We start from the raw sequence: 19,387 nt of genomic DNA, 5'->3' as shown, positions 1-19,387 counted from the left end.
GGCCGAACCCCCCCAGCAGGCGGCGCCGTCCGGCTGGGCTCAGCGCATGCGCGGGGCCGCACCGCCTGCCCCCCGCCCGGAAGCCCCCGGGTCTCCCTCCGCGGCCGCCGCCCGCCATGTTCGCGGAGCTGAACGAGCTGCTGGACGCTTCCCCGCAGCGACCGGAGATGGTGAGGGCGGGCGGGAGGGAGCGGGGCCGCCATGGCGGAGGGGGGTGTGTGTGGGGGGGGGGGGCCTGGGGGGCCGCGCGGGGTGTGCCGGGAGCTGTAGTCCGGGCAGCGCTGCCTGCCGGGAGCCGCGCGGTGCATGCTGGGAGGGGCGGGGCCCCGTTAGCGGCATGGCGGCGGCTTCGGCCTCTCCGCGGTGGTTGGAGGCCTCTGGGCCGGGCCCTGCCCTCCCCTCCCCTCCCCTCCCCTCCCCTCCCCTGCCCTCCGCCCGTGGCCGTTGTTCCGGTATCCGCTGCTACGGAGGGGCCGGGCCGTGTCCCCGCAGCCCTCGGCGGGTCTGTGGTGGTTGCTGCTGTGTGGTGAATAACAGCAAAACTGGGGGTAAAACCCGCTCCCCAGCGCTCCTGCGGGCCCTGTGGTGTGTTCTACAGGTTTCTCTTCCTTTAGGCCACTATGTTAATTTGTTACATCCCTGCAGTTTTTGTGCTAATGAAATCATGCTGTAGGTAAACACCCTCGCCCTGTATAAGAGCTGTGGAGAGCTTCAGGTAAAAATCTAGTAAAATATGCATGTGTAACATATTTGTCCAGGTTTTTCCTCATAGATACTGGCTTAGATAATGAAAGGAATCATAGAAACATAGAACCCCAGAGTGGTTTGGGTGGGCAGGGACCTCCCAGCCCACCCAGTGCCACCCCTGCCATGGGCAGGGACACCCTCCACTAGCCCAGCTTGCCCAAAGCCCCATCCAACCTGGCCTTGACCACTGCCAGGGAGCCAGGGGCAGCCCCAGCTTCTCGGGGCACCCTCTGCCAGGGCCTCAGCACCCTCACAGGGAAGGATTTCCTTCTAACATCTAATCTGAATCGACCCTCCTTCAGCTTAAACCCATTACCCCTTGTCCTGTCACTCCACTCCCTGATAAACAGTCCCTCACCATCTTTCCTGGAGCCCCTTCAGGTACTGAAAAGCCACAATTAGATCTCCCCGGAGCCGCCTTTTCTCCAGGCTGAACAATCCCAGTTCTCTCAGCCTGTCCTCATAGCAGAGGTGCTCCATCCCTCTGATCAGCTTTGTGGCCTCCTCTGGACTCGCCCCAACAGCTCCGTGTCCTGCTTGTCCTGGGGCCCCCCGAGCTGGACGCAGCACTGCAGGGGGGTCTCCCCAGAGCGGAGCAGAGGGGCAGAATCCCCTCCCTCGACCTGCTGCTCACGCTGCTGGACACGCAGCCCAGGACACGGCTGGCTTTCTGGGCTGCCAGCGCACGTTGCCGGCTCATGTGGAGCTTCTCGTCCCCCAACACCCCAAGTCCTTCTCCTCAGGGCTGCTCTCCATCCATTCTCCACCCAGCCTGGAGCTGTGCTGGGGATTGCCCCGACCCACGTGCAGGACCTTGCCCTTGGCCTTGTTGAACTCCATGTGGTTCACACGGTCCCACCTCTCCAGCCTGCCCAGGTCCCTCTGGACGGCATCCCTTCCCTCCAGCGTGTCGACCCACCACACAGCTCAGTGTCATCGGCAAACGCTGAGGGTGCACTTAATCCCACTGTCCGTGTCACCGACAAAGATGTCAAACAGCGCCGGTCCCAGTACCGACCCCAGAGGAACGCCACTCGTCACTGGTCTCCACTTGGACATCGAGCCGTTGACCACAACTCTTTGAGTGTGACCGACCAGCCAATTCCTTATCCACCGAGTGGTCCATCTGTCAGATCCAGGTCTCTCCAATTTGGAGACAGGGACGTTGTGTGGGACAGTGTCAAATGCTTTGCACAAGTCCAGGTAGATGACGTCAGTCGCTCTTCCCTTGTCCACCAACGCTGTAACCCCGTCACAGAAGGCCACCAGATGTGTCAGGCACGATTTGCCCTTAGTGAAGCCGTGTTGGCTGTCACCAATCACCTCCTTGTTTTCCATGTGCCTTGGAGGTTTGGGGTGATAGGTCTGAGCTTCCACCCCTTCCCTCCTTGTAGAGCTTATGACGTGAGTGGGGCAGCTTTCTCCTGGGCAGGAAAATGCTGGTGAGGTAATTCCTTGTCAGCCTGCCCAGAGCGGGGCAGGGCCAGTCTGCTGGGGAAGAAACACTGGGGAAAAGCCAGGAGAGCGCTGCTGGATAGAGGTCGGGCCCTTGAGGCTCGAAGCAAACCTGGTAGAGGTGGTTGGCTGAGGATCAGTGGCAGCGCTGTCACTCTCTGTGAAGGAAAGACTGAAGCCATGAGCCGGCAACGTGCGCTGGCAGCCCAGAAAGCCAGCCGTGTCCTGGGCTGCGTGTCCAGCAGCGTGAGCAGCAGGTCGAGGGAGGGGATTCTGCCCCTCTGCTCCGCTCTGGGGAGACCCCCCCTGCAGTGCTGCGTCCAGCTCGGGGGGCCCCAGGACAAGCAGGACACGGAGCTGTTGGGGCGAGTCCAGAGGAGGCCCCGGAGATGCTGCGAGGGCTGGAGCACCTCTGCTCTGGAGACCTCAGGCTGAGAGAGTTGGGCTGGTTCAGCCTGGAGAAGAGAAGGCTGCGGGGAGACCTTGGAGCCCCTTCCAGTCCCTGCAGGGGCTCCAGGAAAGCTGGCGAGGGGCTGGTGCCAAGGGCAGGGAGGGACAGGCCAAGGGGAATGGCCTGAAGCTGCAGGAGGGGAGATGGAGATGGGATGGGAGGCAGCAATCCTTCCCTGGGAGGGTGCTGAGGCCCTGGCAGAGGTTGTCCCGAGAAGCTGTGGCTGCCCCTGGCTCCCTGGCAGTGGTCAAGGCCAGGTTGGATGGGGCTTTGGGCAAGCTGGGCTAGTGGAGGGTGTCCCTGCCCATGGCAGGGGTGGCACTGGGTGGGCTGGGAGGTCCCTGCCCACCCAAATCGTTCTATGATAAGCTGCGGGTGTGTAAATTCCCATGTCCCCGTGGTTCCTGTGGGTTGATGGTTGGGTTTTTAACACACATGAAATGCTAAATGAGGAGCCCTTGTTGGAGTTCGGTGTTGGCAAGGTGGAGCTTGTGCTCTAAGGTGGCTTTGATGGTGGAGCTGTGGGATGAGCGGGGATGCTGCCACCCACAAGGCTGGTTTTGGAGGTGGGAGGCTCACCTTGATGCGAATAGGAAATTCTGCAGAGCAAAACTGCAAAGAGATTTGGCCTTGATCCTGGAATTTGACTTGGCAGCCCAGGTGGGACCTGACAGAGGAGCTGAACCAAAGGCTCCTCTTTGCGAGGAATTGCCTCATATTTGTGTGCACTCTTCCTCTCCCATCAGCCAGGGGCTTGGACTTCCACCGCACGCTCCCAGATTCCTCTTTGTCACGGTGTCTGGCTGTAGCGTAGCGCCAGTTTATGGCCGGCTGTAGAACGAGTGCTGTTCCCTGACGCCAGAGTTTGAAGATTGATTTCATACACTGTGATATGGAGTAACCCCATGGTAAATCATGAGTATTCTTGTTTTACAAGTCCCCTTCCGCGCTGCTCAGTGTCACCGATTGCTGCACAGAGCAGTGCCGTCTGGAGCCGCGCTCCCCCCTTGGGAGACATGGTCTGTGGAGTGTGCCGAGATATCTGGCTGGAAATCGGTGTCCCGCTGTGCTTAAAAAGCATCAGCCCTTTGCAAATCTCTCCTTCCCATCTCAGCCATCCCCATTTCTGCATCTCCACGGTTGGCTTGTGCCATTTTCAAAGTGCTGACAAATGCCTTCACTGCAGGGCTGGTAGGTGGATGAAGCTGCTGCCTGTGTGGGTGTATCTGACATGTCACCGCTGAATGTTTGTGACACCCGCTGCTGCCCTGCCAAGGGATTTTTGGCAGTTTCTAACAAGTAGCTGCAGCTTCTGCTTGGTAGCCTGCAGGTGGAAAGAGCATGAAAGCAGAATGTGGAGGGAATGGGTTGGGGCAGACGGATGGAGAAGGTGCTTTTGGAAGTGCCTCACCTCCAGCAGCGTCCTTCTGGGCTTGAGAAGGATGCGCAGGAGGGGGAAGAGAATCAGACCGTGCATCTGTGGGGGCAAATTGGGGGGGCCGAGGGGTTTCTGTGTGTTAGCAAACAAGGTCCTGGTGGTGAGACCGGGACTTACCTGCTCCTCAGCAGGAGAATTCCTCTTGCCTGGCAGCCCTTGGGCCCTCCAGGGACGTGGTTGCTTCCAGACAGCTGCTACGCAGTTTGATACACGCCGTCTGTGAGGACGGGTGCAAGAGGTGCATGGACCTGCGTGAGAACAGCGTGACCACGGGGGTTTGCAGAACTTGGGAAAGCCTCGCAGATTCCTGCTGGCGTTGCGTGCCTTCCTCCTTGTGTCGACACGACTGGTAGAACCCCGATTCCTGTATGTGTGTCCCGTGCTCTGGAGCTGGTAAAGCCTTTGGGGCAGCTCTGTAGCCACAAGCAGGATGCTGGAGTTTCCCAGTTTTTCTGTTGCCTTCCTTCCTCCCAGCAGCTGTGCTTTGGTTCAGCTGCTGCCTCTGGAGACGCACGGTTTGGACATTTCCACCCCTGGCTAGCTGGGCGCCTAAGTGTCAGAAACGAAGAGTTTTGAGCGCTAAGCAGCTGCAGTGTGACAGTGAAGCGAGGGTTGACAGGATTTAAGGGTTGATAACTGGAAGGTTTGAAAAAAGCGACATAACGTATGCTCTGAATGCTAACATCCTGCCGTGTTCTGCCTCATGTATGTGGGAGCGGAGGAGAGAGCCTTTCGAGAGCTGGCAGGCGAGGGAGGGCGCTTGGGGTGGCATTCAGCCTGCTGTTGCAGGGGGCCGTTGCGGGGAAGAGGGGAGTCGAAGGGGATGGAATCGTGCAGGAGATAAACCGCTGAATGTTTCAGCTTGTGCTGTTTGAACCCAGAGATGACTCCAGGCTTGGCCACGGAGGATACGTCTCGGTGAGATGCTCACCAGGGTGGTGCCTCCTCTTTTTTTTTTTTTTTTTTTTTTTGGTAGGAAAAAGCTTTCTGTGGCTGAGGCAGAGCAGCACTTCTGTACCCTGGCTTCTGCTTTGCATTCCCTGCAGACACGTTCAATATTTGCCGTTCCATTAGTGCCGCTTTATAACACGTTTTAGGCACTGGGGAGTTAACTCTGATAGCTGGCTTGTGGATTGCCTATGAGTAGATTGCTTGTTGCTGCAAAAGGCTTTTTCTTTTCTTCTAACAGATTGGGAGGGGGGGAAAGCATTGATAAGTTCTCTGTGATTAAAAGCAGCCCTTCTATGATTTGTATTGATTAAAGAAACATCTTGACTAAGGTTTTAATGGAAACAAATGCCTTGATGAGACTGGTACTGATAACAAGCACACACTGATGAACGGAATTAATTTCCTGCATGATCAAAACAAGGTATATACTTTGGGTAGAGAGCTCCACTGTGCATATTTTGATGATAAGGTTTTCTGCTCTGAAGGTGGCACGTTTGGGGGTTGGAACTAGATGATCTTTGAGGTCCCTTCCAGCCCAAAGCATTCTGTGATTCTGTGTTTGAGGTAAGCCTGCGACAGGGAGGGCTCTTTGGGGACAGGAGAAGCACAAGTGACGCTGGCCGTGGTGGTGGGAGAATGGACTGGGGACAGAGTGGGTGGCTGTTGTCCCCCGGCCATCTGTGCCACGTGGAGTAGGAAGAAGATGACTGTGAATTGGAGGAGAGGAGGACAGAGTTGGGAGGTGGGAATCGCTCACAGCCACCCGTGACAATGGTGTCCAGCACCAAGGGCACGAATACGCCTGTGCTCTGGATGTGCCGGCACTGGAAAGCGCAGTGCTGCTTGTTGGTGTCCTCTGCGGCAGCCGGGTGTTCCCGTGGGAGGAGGTGGCTCTTGGTGTGCACGGAGCGTGGGGGTCCAGCTGGGGTCTCAGTCTGGCGCAAGAGCTTTTAGCTGGTGGGCGCGTCTTTCAGAAAGAAGTGAACTCGACATCTTCTGATGGCTCCCCGTGGGCTGTGCCCGGAGGGAGCGCTGCTAGTCCTCGTCTTTTCTCTGACTGATAACCTGCAGAGTTTCCCCTAGCCTGAGCAGACATCTTGTCTACCAAGATGGAACCGGGAGCAGTTTGTGCCCTCATTTTCCTCTGTTAAGTGATTTTTGCTGCTTCTTTTTCAGGGTAAATTCACGCTGCTGCGAGACACCAGAACAGATGGCAGCTTCCTGGTGCACCATTTCCTCTCCTTCTACCTCAGAGGTATGTCAGCAGCAGGATTCTCCAAGGCAAGGGTTTGCCTTTGCCAGCTCCTTGGAGGTTCCTTCAGCCTAAAGTGTTTCTATGTGAGCTGGTTTTGCAGAGCATGAGGCATCCTCGGATTAGCGCAAGTCTTTGGGATCTGGATTTATGGATCCCAGTCCTGACTTGTTCTTGGAACTTGCTGTATATCCCCGGGCACGTCCCATAATGTCCATGCACCTCGTTTCGTCATTAGTGCAGCGAACGTTGTAAGTCGCCTGGGCGTCTAACAGCGAGGTGTTGACTATAATTCCTTCACTAGCTATGTGTTTTATAACACAATTAAAAATATCAGGAACAACTAACAAATAGATAAGCTAGCAGTGAGTAAAGAACCAAACAAAGAGCCTGGCAAGTTGCCTAATTGCTTTTCTGCTAACAGTTTCACCTGTGAGTAACCTGCCAGCCCCTGCAGAGCAGACGCAGGATTCAGGGACTCCTCCAGCTTTTTGCTGGCAAAGCAGCCAGCCCAGCAAATCTGGTCGGACTGTAGAGCTTGAAACTTAGCTCAGAGTGCTGCGCAGGTAGCGGGGCTGGGTGCGTCCTGCCCCCCTTAACTCCCACTTCCTCAGCTATGGCTTTACCCCATTTTTAAAAAATTGTTTTACTTAATTGAGCAGAGTGAAACTCCAGGAAAGCCCGTGGAGAGCAGGTTACTAACAGTGCGAATGGTTCCAGGGGATAGCTCTGCCGAGGCTCTGCCTCCGGCTCTGCCCGAGTCCCTGCACGGCTCTGCTAACGCGTGTTACTGAAGGCTCAACTGGCTTGTTCCAGTTGAAATCCTGGTCCTGCTCTCTGGCAGGGAGAAACAAATACACTGATTTTGTTCATACCCAAACCATGAGGCCAGGTTGTCACATGCTGGGTTTTCCAAAAAACTCACATTTTAGTGAGGTTTCTTTGTCAAAATTGCTTGTTCTGTGTGTTTTTCCAGACAAGGTCGCTTGCCCTATGAGAGCCAAAACAGGGATTTTTGGCATGTCAGTGGTTTCAGTAGATCGTGTCAGGGTCGGCCGTTGGCCTCCTTGCAGTAATACTGGGAAACAGTGCCAGGAGATCCCAGGGCAGGATGGCACGAGACAGAAAAGAGGCCTTCTGCTTTTTTTATGTCATCATTTTCTTGCTCTTTCCCTTTCTTTTTAAACTGACTAACATTTTCCCTAATGTGGAAATCCTATAGAAAGGGGAAAATCGAAAGTCCAGCCATGAGCAAGCGAGGGGCTGCCTAGACCTGTCTCACTTCAAGGCCTTTCCAGACAGATTTGTAGCCTGGCTGCTGTGATTTATGTGCTTTGATAATGGCAGCTTGCAAAATTGAAATGATAACGTGTCTTTTTTGTCTTCTCACCCAGCTGGCTGTAAGGTTTGCTTTGTGGCCCTGCTCCAGTCCTTCAGTCACTATAACATCGTAGCACAGAAGCTGGTAAGTCTCTTGGCGTAGGTTAATAATTACAGGTCCAGGTAGTTTCTGTTGGGTGGAAAGGAATGAGAACAGGGAACGGGAATTGCATGTGAGCAAGTGTTTGCAGATGTTGATGGGGACAGTCAGGATGGGCGCTCTTGCGGCTGGAGAAGGAATGTGATACGGGGCAAAAACCTGGCTATGAGGCTCACTGCAAACGCCCCACTGGGGCCGGAGAGGGCAGAGAGGTGAATGCTGCTCGCTTTCTTTATTTTCAGAAACGTTTTCTGGAGATCAGCATTCCCCAGACAAGCCCAGACCAGCAGATGTAGTTTCATTAGTGCTCTGGGGAGAAGAGTCCTGTGGTGCCTGTGTCCCTGCGGGCTCTCTGTACGCCTGCAGGATGCACTGGCTGTGCGGCGCAGGAGGTCCCGAGGTGACTTTATCCTCTGTCCTGTGGTTACGTTGTGATGACGTCCTTTGGGGCAAACCACCTGTAAATTCAGAAGGACACCCGTATGCCTCTCTTGGCCTCGATCCACTTTGAGCCATTTGAGCAGCCACAAGCGCCAAGTACGTTCTTAGGGATTTCTTTCCCGTGGTGAGTCAGGCAAGGATTCTGAAATGAGTAGGCAGGGTCATTCCCAGTGTCCGCAAATCAGCCTGAGCTCTGGCTTTACTCTTGGGCTTTTTGTATGATGTTCAGACATGAAATACTCCGGTTGTGAGGTCCAGGTGACCGTCCAGGGCCAAAGGGATGAGGGCTTGCGTTGGTCCTCCCTCCCTTGGTTCTGCTCAAGTCCCAGCAGCGCTGCTGCTTATGGAGACTTCCAGGTGTTGAAGAACCAGGTGTTGCGATAACGGTGTATTCCCCACTGTAAATGTGGGTTGAGTTTTGGTACTTGCTAAACAACTGTATTTTATTTAATACTCGATTTTTACCTTTTAAGAGGAGATCAGTGGTCTGAGAGCTCAGACCTAAGTTAAATAAAATGGACTGAGCAAAGGAAGCGTTTCCACGTGGAGCTTTAACTCACGGTCAGATTTCCCTGCAGAGCAGATTCCCCGCTGCTGAGCAAACCAACCTCTGCAACCGCTGAATAGTTCTGGCCTTCGTGTTGCAGAGAGGAGGAAATCTTGGGGGCAACTTGCTAAGTGGGACAGGAAACGGAGCATAGCAACCGGCAGGAGATTCAGCTGCTAAATATGGGATCCTTGCCTGCTCTAAAAGCAGAATTGTGTTTGTTGGTGTGTTTTCTAAAGTGGCGAAATTTCCCGGTGCGCAGCTTGCGCGTGTGCTTTTAATAGGTGCTGTTGTCATCTCCCTCGTGGGAGAGTCTGAGAAGGGAGAGAACATGAGGATTAGCTGGAACACACGTGCAATGCAAATCGAAATGATGTGCTGTCTGATGCTTCAATAGAGAGGTTACTGGCACGAAGGGAGGTGATAAGAACAATACAGTTTGCCCAGGGGAGTTCAGAGGAGCGATCACGTTTGCCCACAGCAGTGAGCTGTCCCTGTCCCATTGGTTTCAAGTCTGAGTCACTCTGACATTCTAACTTCACAGATGCTCGTGCGGTTGGTGGTTGTGAATTCTTCCTAAGTTCTGAGGAGCTGGAGGTCATAACATCAGTTATTTATATCTGTCTGAGTTTCCGTAAGATCTTGTCTCTGCTTTAATCCTTCATTGCCCGAATGAACACATCAGGGTCAGTAAAGGTAGTTTTTGGATGGTTAGTTCCACTCTTGGACTTGTTTAAGAATTTGCTGCTGTAGCTCTCTACCGCGGACCAACTGGGATCTCGTTTACGTGGCTGCAGCAAACCCCGATTTCAGGCAGTATCCTGAGCTGTGTCACGCTGCAGTTCGGTGTGCTGCCTGCTTCGCCAAACGACCGGCCGCTCCCTTCCCATCTCCTCTTCCTCGGTGGCGAGCTGAAGACCAGCTGCCTGGCTCTCTGTGTTGGCCGGGAGAGTTGCAGGGGGGTCAGGCTGTAGTTCCTCTGGGAACTGCTTGGAAGCATCTGGCCGTGGGCAGCCACCTGCGTTATGTATCCCGTCCACGGGCTAAAGCTGCGATGCGTAATCATTCCTAGTAGAAGATGATGCACTTACGAAAGACAGCAGTTGGACGAGCTTCGTAACTTAGTGACGCTCCTGTTTGTGCTGGGGACAGGATGGTTCCGGGAAGGGTCCTGGGGCCGGGGTCCTATTATACAGTCTTCACAGTGATGCTTGTGGATCTGGTCCTTGTACACCTGCTGTGTGGTGATATACTGAATATTGGTACGTAGCTGAAGTACTGCTGACCTTACGTGCTGCTTCCCCACAGTGTTGCCAGGTCTTACCAGTTCAGAACCAGTTCCTAAATGTGTTAGCTAAATGCAGTGATGTATTTTTACTCGCAGGAAAATGCTTCTCTGGATTTTTGTGCCTGTGCTGGCTCGGCACTACTGGCTTCACACTTTTCCTTTTCTGCAAATCCTGCTCTTTTCACGAGGATCTGTACTTAATTTTAAGGGACGGTTAATGTTATTTGTCATGACCTTGTAGAGAACATGCTGGGCCATAGCAAGACTAATGGCACCAGAGCAGATTGGTGTTCCCTCCCTCATTTGTACAATGTTTATTTTGTTTTAAAGGAAAAACATATTTGTCCCCATTTGATCTCCCTCTTGCCTGCTCCCCTGTCCCCTGCCACAGCACTGAGATCACAGACCAGGGGACATCGCCTGGTCACCTCTGCTTTCCCCTGCAGGTACTTGTGCTGGAGAAGAGACCTTGGCCGGTTGCCCGATCGCAGGTCATCGCACTTTGTACCCCGGCTGCCTTTGCTGTTTGAGCTAATGACCGCTGCCTCGCACGCTCCGTTATTAGTTCTCCCCTGCAAATATTTTGCTTTCCCTGATGAAATGGCCAGCGGCGGTTCTGGTTTGAAGGGACATCACTGCTGGCAGGCGGGTGGGCCACCACGCTGCCCGGCTGGCAGTATCCTGGACAGACGAGAACAATTGTGCTCCGTTGTGGAGCTCGCAGCTCCAATCACGCAGAGCTGCTGTTTCAGAAACATTTCTGGGCTTGATCGATAAATGACAGATTGCCAGAGATAATGTCTGTGTGCTCCCGGTGATAATGGAGCGTGGTGCTGTGAGATAATGAAAGCTTTCGGGGCTGGTAATGCACGCTGTTTGGGTGCTCTGCAGCGCTGTGGCTCTGCAGGAGGGACGTGTGTCGTGTCTGTGGCAGGCAGGCAGGTGCCGTTGGCCATTTTGAGCCCTTTTTCCACCGTCTCTGAGCTGTCGTGGTGCTTCCTGTGCTGCTTCCAGAGGTTACATCGGGCGGGCTGCTAGCTGGGAGACGAGCAGAGGTTTGCTGTGGCAGATAACTGCAGTGGGGTGAGCCCAGGTCTCCATCTAACGCTGTCTCTCTGCGACCGGGTTCCCCAGCTGGAAAATGAGACTGGGCTTGCTGGGTCCACCCAGGAACATCCTGGCACCGAGGGGATCGAATTCCTGGTCTGACCCACGAGCACGCTGCCCCTGCCTGCCGCCTTCTTACGCTCTGGCCCTTCTCTCTGTCATCCAGGCAGGCCCTGCTGTAAGAGCGCTAAGCTGCTGGGCCTTTTAAAGAGGGGACACCGTTTTCTTGCTGACGGGAAGTATAGAGAGTTTGTGTGTGCAGGAAGAAATGGCTGAAGCAAAGTTAAAATCAGTTTCTGAATTGTTAATGCCAATAGTGAATTTAGTCAGTGCTGTAGCAAAGCATTTCAGCAAGTGCCGGGTCCTGTGGACTCCAGAAATTCACCAGGGGATGAGGTTTGTGAGACTGCCGGGCAACCCAGCCCCGCTTTATGGCACGTCAGGTATTTGCCAGCCATTCCCCGCTCCTGGCCTGTGCCACATAAAGCTGCTTCTGTCCTTGGCTAGAAATTTTTCCACGGCGTGTGCTTGCAGTTGCCCAAGAGGCTTCCTTTAGCGCTGCATTCCTGCCCTGCTTTCTGGCACGGTTTTAGTGAGCAAATAGCACCTGCAAAAGCCAAATCCCTCCGCCTTGCAGCCTACATCAGCCTTTGCTGGGCTCGGGGCCGGCGGGAGGTACGGCAGTAAGGTACCCGCGCTCTGTCAGGGTCTCCTTCATGGGAATTACTGCTCCCGGCTTGCCTGGGAGAAGGGGAGGAGACAATGTGGATTAATGAGGCAAGGGTGTGCTGCAACACTTGCTGGTTAATGCTAGCTATTGAGAGGGCACTTGAAAACAAAAGGAGTACGTCCAAAAATGCTGGCTGGTGCCTTGCCCGAGGCTCTGCTCTGGCAGGTGGGACGGATTTCCTCCCAGAAGCAAGTGTGGGAGAACAGGAAGAAGAAGAAGGGCAAGCTCAGGGCTGATTTAAAAACTGGATCTGAGGTGGGCACATGTCAGACAGGCTTTGCCCCAGCGTAGCCTCCGCTAGTCGAGGATGCTTGTCAAAGCATCCCATGGCCGTGATGGAAGACGTTGCCTCCAATCCATCGTTTTTGTAATTGCCGTAGACAGCGTTGTCTGGCAGCGGCCCTGATGAATGGATCCCTGCCCCTCGCATTTCAGCTGGGAGGGAAAGCAGTGGAAATCTGTCTTTCCTCTCGTTAGCGCTGAACGTGTGGCAAGTGATAAGCCTCGCAGGAGCTCAGGGTTAATCTGCCGGGGAAGGACCTCTCCCTTATCTACCCAGACCTTCTCTCTGGTGGTCCTCGTGTGGAAATGCCACACTTACAAAGCAGCTGGGCCCAGCCCCTCACAGGGATTGTCTCATTCATCAGATGCTTAAGATGTGGCTTTAAAATATATTTTTTTTTTTTTTTTAATAAAAAGAAGGGCTTTTAAAATGTTGGCACTTACATTTTCATGTCAGAATAACAGGAAAGTCGAGCAGGTGAAACACAGGGGTAGAAAGCAGGAGGCAGAAGTGGAAACATCGGTTTGCTCCATCTCCCTCTTGCGTGTGAGCAGAGAGCGCGGTGGCTCTCAGGGGTGTCGTGAGGACTGGGAAACGCTTGGAAAACCTCCCAGCGCTTTTCAAAAGAAGGTGTTGGGACAGTGCCAAGCACATCGCTCTGTTCAGCAGCACTTGAGGTCCTTGGGGAAGAGAGAAGAGCTGCTCTGAGCCCTCTCCTTTCTGGGCAGCTCAGACTGTGCTCAGGTGTCCTGCAGCTCCCAGCACGATTGCTTAGGAAATAAGCACAAATCTGTATTTTCTATGAGGCTTAAGAAGTTCCTGGTCAAAAGCACCAGCGTTGCTGATGTGTGCCTCTTCCAGCGTTCAGGCAGCCGCCAGTCCCGGCTTAAGGTACAGGCTCTTGCCTCTGGCCTAGAAGTTCCTTCTGCTCCTGACCAGTCCTGCTCAGCCACCCTCTTCGGAGGGTTCAAAATCTCGTAACATCCCGAAGGGATGTCTTCTCTCGGGGGATACGGGAACTGCTTTCTCAGGATCCTTGTTTCTGGTTCCCTGCCTCTGGCTCACCAGTTCTGCCTGTCAAGCACTACTGCACTGAGCTAAACCTTCCTGAAGTCTTTGTAAACCGTCTGTCTCGCCATCTTGTCCACCTACCTGCTGCGTTGCACAACAGCCCTACTTCCAGGCTGCCGAGACGCTGCGAATCTTGGCGTTAATGCTCCTTGGTTCCATTTTAAGAAATTGCAGCCCCGTTGTGAAATGTGGGAAGCAACCCACATGGAAAGCCGAGCAAATTTGCACTTCTTCCTGATGGGAAATGCAGAGTTTGGCTGAGGTTTGAAGATAATGCACGTGAGAGATCTTTGTATGATCGTGACAGTAACAGGTATTAAATTTTCTCCTTTAAGGTGGTCTGATGCAGTTACCAGTAAGCTGAGGAGCTATAGAATGGTTGGCAAAAGTATCCCTTGCTGGTGAAAGAAGGGAAGATGAGATGGGAGATCATGTACTAGATCTCCAGCTGGGATCTTCTGCATGTCTGCTACAACTCCGCCAGGGCTTTCTCCCTGGACGTGCCCAGCATGTGGCTGTTGAGGTCGGCCTCATCGTGAAGCAGGGCCGAGAGCTGGAAATCTCGGCTTGAGTTTGAGTCGCAGCCCCAGGCAGTTTGTGGTGCTTCCCGTGGGAGCCCCGGCCAGGCTGCTCTCTCCCGGGCGTTGTGCAAGCATCGGGGTGCCCAGCCCACAGCGTTTATCCAGGTCGGCGCCGGGCCTCGCTCAGGTGCATGGGTTGTGCCGGGGAGTCATTATTGCCATAGCGATGATTTGGAGATAGTGACAACCAAAGGCTTTTGCCGCCCAAGAAGGGAGGGCGAACAAATTGCTCACCGCGGGGTCCTTGTGGCGGCGTGGAGAAGTCTGTACCCATCCTCTCCCTGCCTCTGGAGACGAAGCTGTTTTTCTCCCATGCAGCGATGCTGTTGTCTTCCCAGGAGCAATTTCAGGATGTTTAAGCCCCCCATATCAGTGTTTATTTTTTTCCTCCTGGCAAAATACAGGAAAGCAAATGTGCCCACCAGCGTAGCAGAACTGCCTCTTTCATCTCCTGTGCAGGAGTCACTGAGGCATTGACTTTATTAGCACATTTAGATAAGACCTGATAAAAATTGGCTGTCGATCCGCTTGGTTCTGTTTGCACCATTCCTCCGAAGCTGTTTCACTCTGCAACATAATGTTTTGCTCTCTCGAGGGAATCAGTCTGACAGCTGCCAAAGAACGGGGACAGCTTGTCTTCTTGGAAGGCCTCAAGTCTTGCCTTGACCTCTTGTTTGGAGAGGAGGAGGAGCAGTCAGGACACGCCAGTCCTCTCCAGTTTATAAGGTAAACCTGAGCGGTTGGGGGCTCAGCAGGGCCCCCTGCACCGAGCGTTTCCCCCCCTCGTGTCTCCTGCCCACACCGCGAGCAGCAGTGAGGTCCAGAGCTGAGACCCAGCTCCCTCTGGGCTTCCCTCCGGGGCCCAAGGACTCGGTAGCTGGACACCCAAGGGAAGGGAAATGCCAGCGCCGTGCACGCTGCTGTGCTTGTCATGCCCTGTCTCTCCTTGCTGCTCAGAGAGGGATTCTGTCCCCCTTCTCCAGCGTTTCGGGGCAATTTCTGCCCCCACCCTCATTGCCAAGCATGTTATAGGTCTAGAGAAAATTTACTTCAGCGCTCAGTGTGTTTTGTGTCAAATAAATCTCCATCCAAGCAGTTTTGTTCTTTTTTTTTAATTATTAGTCCAAGTTTTATTCTCATCCTAGAGAACCATGCTGGCTTTCCTTTTTATTCCTGCTTTACTTTCTCGTTGTCCCTGACGATTTGATAGAAAAAAAATCCACTGAGGGCTGTTAAATTGGAAGATACCGTGTCTGGGTCAGGCAGCCTCTGAGCAAGGATGGCCATGCACTTGCCCTGTTCCTGTATGCTCCCGGCTCTCCGCCGTTTCAGACTCCTCCTGGGGTAGACGGACCTTTGGCGTGACCCAGGGCGGGCACTGAAACCCCGCAGACCCCTGTGCTGCGGGACCGTGCAGCCCTTTGGGTCTGGTGAGTGGGTGTTGATGGAGTGTGGCAGGATCAAGCACTGGACAAGTTTGAGAAGTGAGCCTCTGTGAAACTCATGAGGTTCAGCAAGGCCAAGGGCAAGGTCCTGCACGTGGGTCAGGGCAATCCCCAGCACAGCTCCAGGCTGGGTGGAGAATGGATGGAGAGCAGCCCTGAGGAGAAGGACTTGGGGGTGCTGGGGGACGAGAAGCTCCACATGAGCCGGCAACGTGCGCTGGCAGCCCAGAAAGCCAGCCGTGTCCTGGGCTGCGTGTCCAGCAGCGTGAGCAGCAGGTCGAGGGAGGGGATTCTGCCCCTCTGCTCCGCTCTGGGGAGACCCCCCTGCAGTGCTGCGTCCAGCTCGGGGGGCCCCAGGACAAGCAGGACACGGAGCTGTTGGGGCGAGTCCAGAGGAGGCCCCGGAGATGCTGCGAGGGCTGGAGCACCTCTGCTCTGGAGACCTCAGGCTGAGAGAGTTGGGCTGGTTCAGCCTGGAGAAGAGAAGGCTGCGGGGAGACCTTGGAGCCCCTTCCAGTCCCTGCAGGGGCTCCAGGAAAGCTGGCGAGGGGCTGGTGCCAAGGGCAGGGAGGGACAGGCCAAGGGGAATGGCCTGAAGCTGCAGGAGGGGAGATGGAGATGGGATGGGAGGCAGCAATCCTTCCCTGGGAGGGTGCTGAGGCCCTGGCAGAGGTTGCCCCGAGAAGCTGGGGCTGCCCCTGGCTCCCTGGCAGTGGTCAAGGCCAGGTTGAAGGAGCCGTGACTGCAGGGAAGTGTAGGACCCGTCACAGCAGTGGGGACAGCAGGGAGGGTGCAGGCATTGGGTGTTCCCTGCATTGGGTCAGTGGGTGAGGAGGGAGACACACAATGCACGCATGGGCCAAGCCCCTTGAGATCTCCTCCTTCTCTTCCAGTGAGAGCACTTCCAACCTCAAAGCCTTGTTTGACTTCGTCCGGACATCCCTGACTCCTGCCGACAGCGACTCCTGGAAGGGCCCTGTGCTGCTGGTGGACGACCTCAGCGTCCTGCTCAGCCTGGGTGCCGCACCGGTGGCGGTGCTGGACTTCATCCACTACTGCAGAGTCGTGGTGTGCTCCCAACTGAAGGTACTGCTCCCTCCACGTGCAGCGTCCTGTACGCTACGTGTACAAAAGAGCTTCTGGAGCAAAGCCTGGCTTTCTTTTCTTTTTCCACCTGTGCATGAGGAGGTTTTGGAAGGCTTTGGCTGTCCAAGAAGTTAAAAATCATAGCTCTAGGGCCACCCTCGGAGAGTTGTGTTAGTCCCTGGAGTACCTTTGCCACTGGTTTCCCAGGAGGTGCTGCCCAGAGAAGGGCTCTCTCTCTCCCTGACACGTGAGCAGGGTTTCGACGTGTAAAATCCTGTTTCTCAGAGTTCCTGGCTCTCCAGAGATCTCTACTCACACCCATGTTGTGTGTGTGGGCAGGGAAGGAAACACGTTACGAAGGTAGCGAGGGGCTGATGAGTCTCACAGGAGACAGAGATGAAGGTCTCCCACTTGGAGGGGACGCGAGTCTCTGCTTCCACCGATCTTCAGCGTTGCTGTGTGTCGCACCGGCTGGTTTCTAAGGGCGTGTGACGATACAGCACTTGTACAAAGATCTCCCCAGCGACGTGCTAACTTCTGAGGGCATCGCAGCCAAAAATCGTTACAGTCACGTCCATCCTCTGCTATTTACATGGCAGTGTCCCCCGCCCTGGCCACTTCTCTCTGCTTGAGTGAGAAATAAAGTAGACGGTGTCAGGTTTTGTTATCCTGCACTTCATATGGTGCCAGGGTGTTTGTGCTGTAAATGCTGACAGGGGATGTTCTGCTTGCTGAGAATATTTACCTCCAAAACAGCTAAAAAAGATGATAAATCGTGCTAACACATTTCTATTTCTGTATAAGATGTTCTGAAGCTTTAAAGAACATTTTAATTGATTGGGAATTTCATGCTGTTTTAAGTCCTTGGTGACCTGCATGGGCTGAGGCAGAGACTCTTGGGATGTGTTTTTAATAGAGCTGGTGTTGCGTTGGGGAGCTCTGCGCTTCTTGTGAGAGCTGCCAAGGTTCGAGCATCACGGCTCTGGCTGCGGCCGCTCGGCCACGGCTTTATTTAGCTGTTCTGAATTAATTCAGAGAGCTGCCGCTTGTGTGGCCTGACAGACTGGTTTATAACTAGATAGCTGTCTCGTAACAAAGGCTTGATGCATTTTTAGGCTGCACATTATATATGTGTGTGTATGTAAATACAATATATATACAGCAAGCTGTTTCAGAGTTTTATAGATGTATCTGCTGTTTATTTTCCCAGTGGACTTTAGCTCAGAACCAGCTGCCGTGCTGGGGGATTGCTAAGTAGCTTAGTTAGCCGGGCATTTGCGCAAGCGCCCGTTGCTATCTCCCCTTCCTTACCCTGAGCGGATTGGGAATCAGCCAGGGGCTTATTGCTGCCGGGTGCTCCCGTTCCAGGGGAACATCGTGGTGCTGGTTCACAGCAACGAGGATTCAGAAGACGAGGAAAACGAACTGGTTGTAAACTCCCTGTGTCATCACAGTGACCTGATCCTGTGGGTAGAGGGGCTGGCAACCGGCTTCTGCAAGGATGTTCATGGGCAGGTAAGGCATGGGAGAGCACGGAGAGGTGGCACACCTTAATGTCACGCACGACAGGCCCAAGAGTAGGCGAGATGCTCCTCTGCCCCGGGGGAGATGGCTCAGGACCAGCCTGGTCTGTGGCACGTCTAAGGACCAACGAGCAGCCTTACTGCGGTCACCAGGATCTGCTGGAGCACCCGGCCTCTTACGGCTGTGACTCTCCTTCCGTGGGGATATTTGGGGACATCCTGCAGCCCGGGGACTCCCCCATCCCTGGAAGCTGGACAGGGTTTATACAGTGGCTGCAGGGCAGGCTGTCTCCTGCCCCAAGCTGATGGTAAAGAAAAATACCTAGTTCCTGGGAAGCTTCCCCAAAGTGTCCTGTCGGTGGATCTCAGCCTGACCTGCCACCATCTCTTCTGGGCTGGGACGGTGGCTGGGTCGCCGGGGCCTGGTTACTGCGCGGTCTCTTGTCAGGGGCTGCCACCAAAGGGACTGGTGACGGGCAGCCGCACGATGGCTTTTCTGTCAGCGATGCACCTTCCCTGCAGGCCAGCGAGAGGCGTGGGGGGGTGAGGATGCTGTGACTGAGGCAGCCAAAGGGATGATATTCCTGTGTCTTTTCCTTTGCAGATTAAAATAATTAGGAGGGTGTCCTTGGAGCTGACGGCGGAGCAGGATCTTGTCCAGATCTACCAATATAAGATCCAGGACAAGAATGTCACCTTTTTTGCTCGAGGGCTGTCAGCTGCAGTCCTGTGATGCTGCGATACGGCGTAGCGCTGGGAGAGCAACACAGAGCAAGGCCGGCGAGGCTGGTGGTACCTCTAGACCAGCCGTGCCACCAAACCAGCCTGGCTGCGGCACCAGCGCCTTCCAGGAGCAGCGCAGCAAACTGGCCCAGGAGGGAGGCTTAAATGTGTGTCGAACTGCGTGCCAACGAGGGGATCGGCCTGCCCGGAGCTTGCTGCGTCCTTTTGTCCTCCCACCCCATTCCCAACATACGCAGGCCAAGAGGAAGAGCAAAAACTTGCAAGAATGGCCCTTAGAGCGTGTAAATACAAGCAGGGGAGATGCCCCGAGGGCTGGGCGTGCCTCACCTTTTCCGGTGCGTTATGGCACCTCTGGCTGGCATTTAACGAGATGACGCAGCGGGCGGAGGCAGGGATGGTCTAGGAGCGTGTTGCAATCCTTACCTTTCTCCCAGCTCTGGCACAGGAGAGATTTACTCAACTCCCAGCTTTCACACAATTAAAAAAAATCTATAGCTATACGTACAGTCCCTCACCTTGCTGCTGTAAGACCTAAAGGCTGCCTTGCTTGGTTGATCCCTTGCTTTGTTTTGTTACTTTCCCTCTTTTCACATGAAACCCCCGTGCCCGTGTGTCCGTTTAGCCTGCGCCTTCCCGAGTTCATCCTTGGCTTTGGGCGACGGACATACGCTTGTACACGAGCCTGTGTCTCAGCCACTGCCTCCTGATCACAAATCATTACTAGCACTTACATCACCTGCCTGCATTAAAGCATTGTTGGGGGCTAC

At 54.4% G+C, this 19,387-nt stretch overlaps 1 protein-coding gene across 1 annotated transcript; it reads left to right on the top strand.

Moving 5' to 3' along the window:
* Positions 1 to 43: 43 nt before the first annotated feature.
* On the top strand, positions 44 to 19,183 carry ELP6 (elongator acetyltransferase complex subunit 6). Its single transcript, XM_075746923.1, has 7 exons — positions 44 to 170; positions 6,219 to 6,297; positions 7,689 to 7,759; positions 14,418 to 14,548; positions 16,161 to 16,353; positions 17,722 to 17,868; positions 18,481 to 19,183. The coding sequence occupies exons 1-7, from the start codon at positions 117 to 119 to the stop codon at positions 18,607 to 18,609; spliced, it is 804 nt and encodes a 267-aa protein (XP_075603038.1). The 5' UTR covers positions 44 to 116; the 3' UTR covers positions 18,610 to 19,183.
* Positions 19,184 to 19,387: the final 204 nt, after the last annotated feature.

Source organism: Balearica regulorum, chromosome 2, assembly GCF_011004875.1.
Source record: "Balearica regulorum gibbericeps isolate bBalReg1 chromosome 2, bBalReg1.pri, whole genome shotgun sequence".
Taxonomy (NCBI): Eukaryota; Metazoa; Chordata; class Aves; order Gruiformes; family Gruidae; genus Balearica; species Balearica regulorum.
Note: the sequence above shows the minus strand (reverse complement) of the source record. Positions and strands in the feature narration are given on the sequence as shown.

Bases quoted from the DNA above. Each gene is read 5' to 3' on its own strand.
- ELP6 (XM_075746923.1), top strand. From the start codon at position 117: ATGTTCGCGGAGCTGAACGAGCTGCTGGACGCTTCCCCGCAGCGACCG. The intron at 14,549-16,160 runs GTAAACCTGAGC...CTTCTCTTCCAG, and splicing joins AGTCCTCTCCAGTTTATAAG to TGAGAGCACTTCCAACCTCA. The intron at 17,869-18,480 runs GTAAGGCATGGG...TTTCCTTTGCAG, and splicing joins GCAAGGATGTTCATGGGCAG to ATTAAAATAATTAGGAGGGT.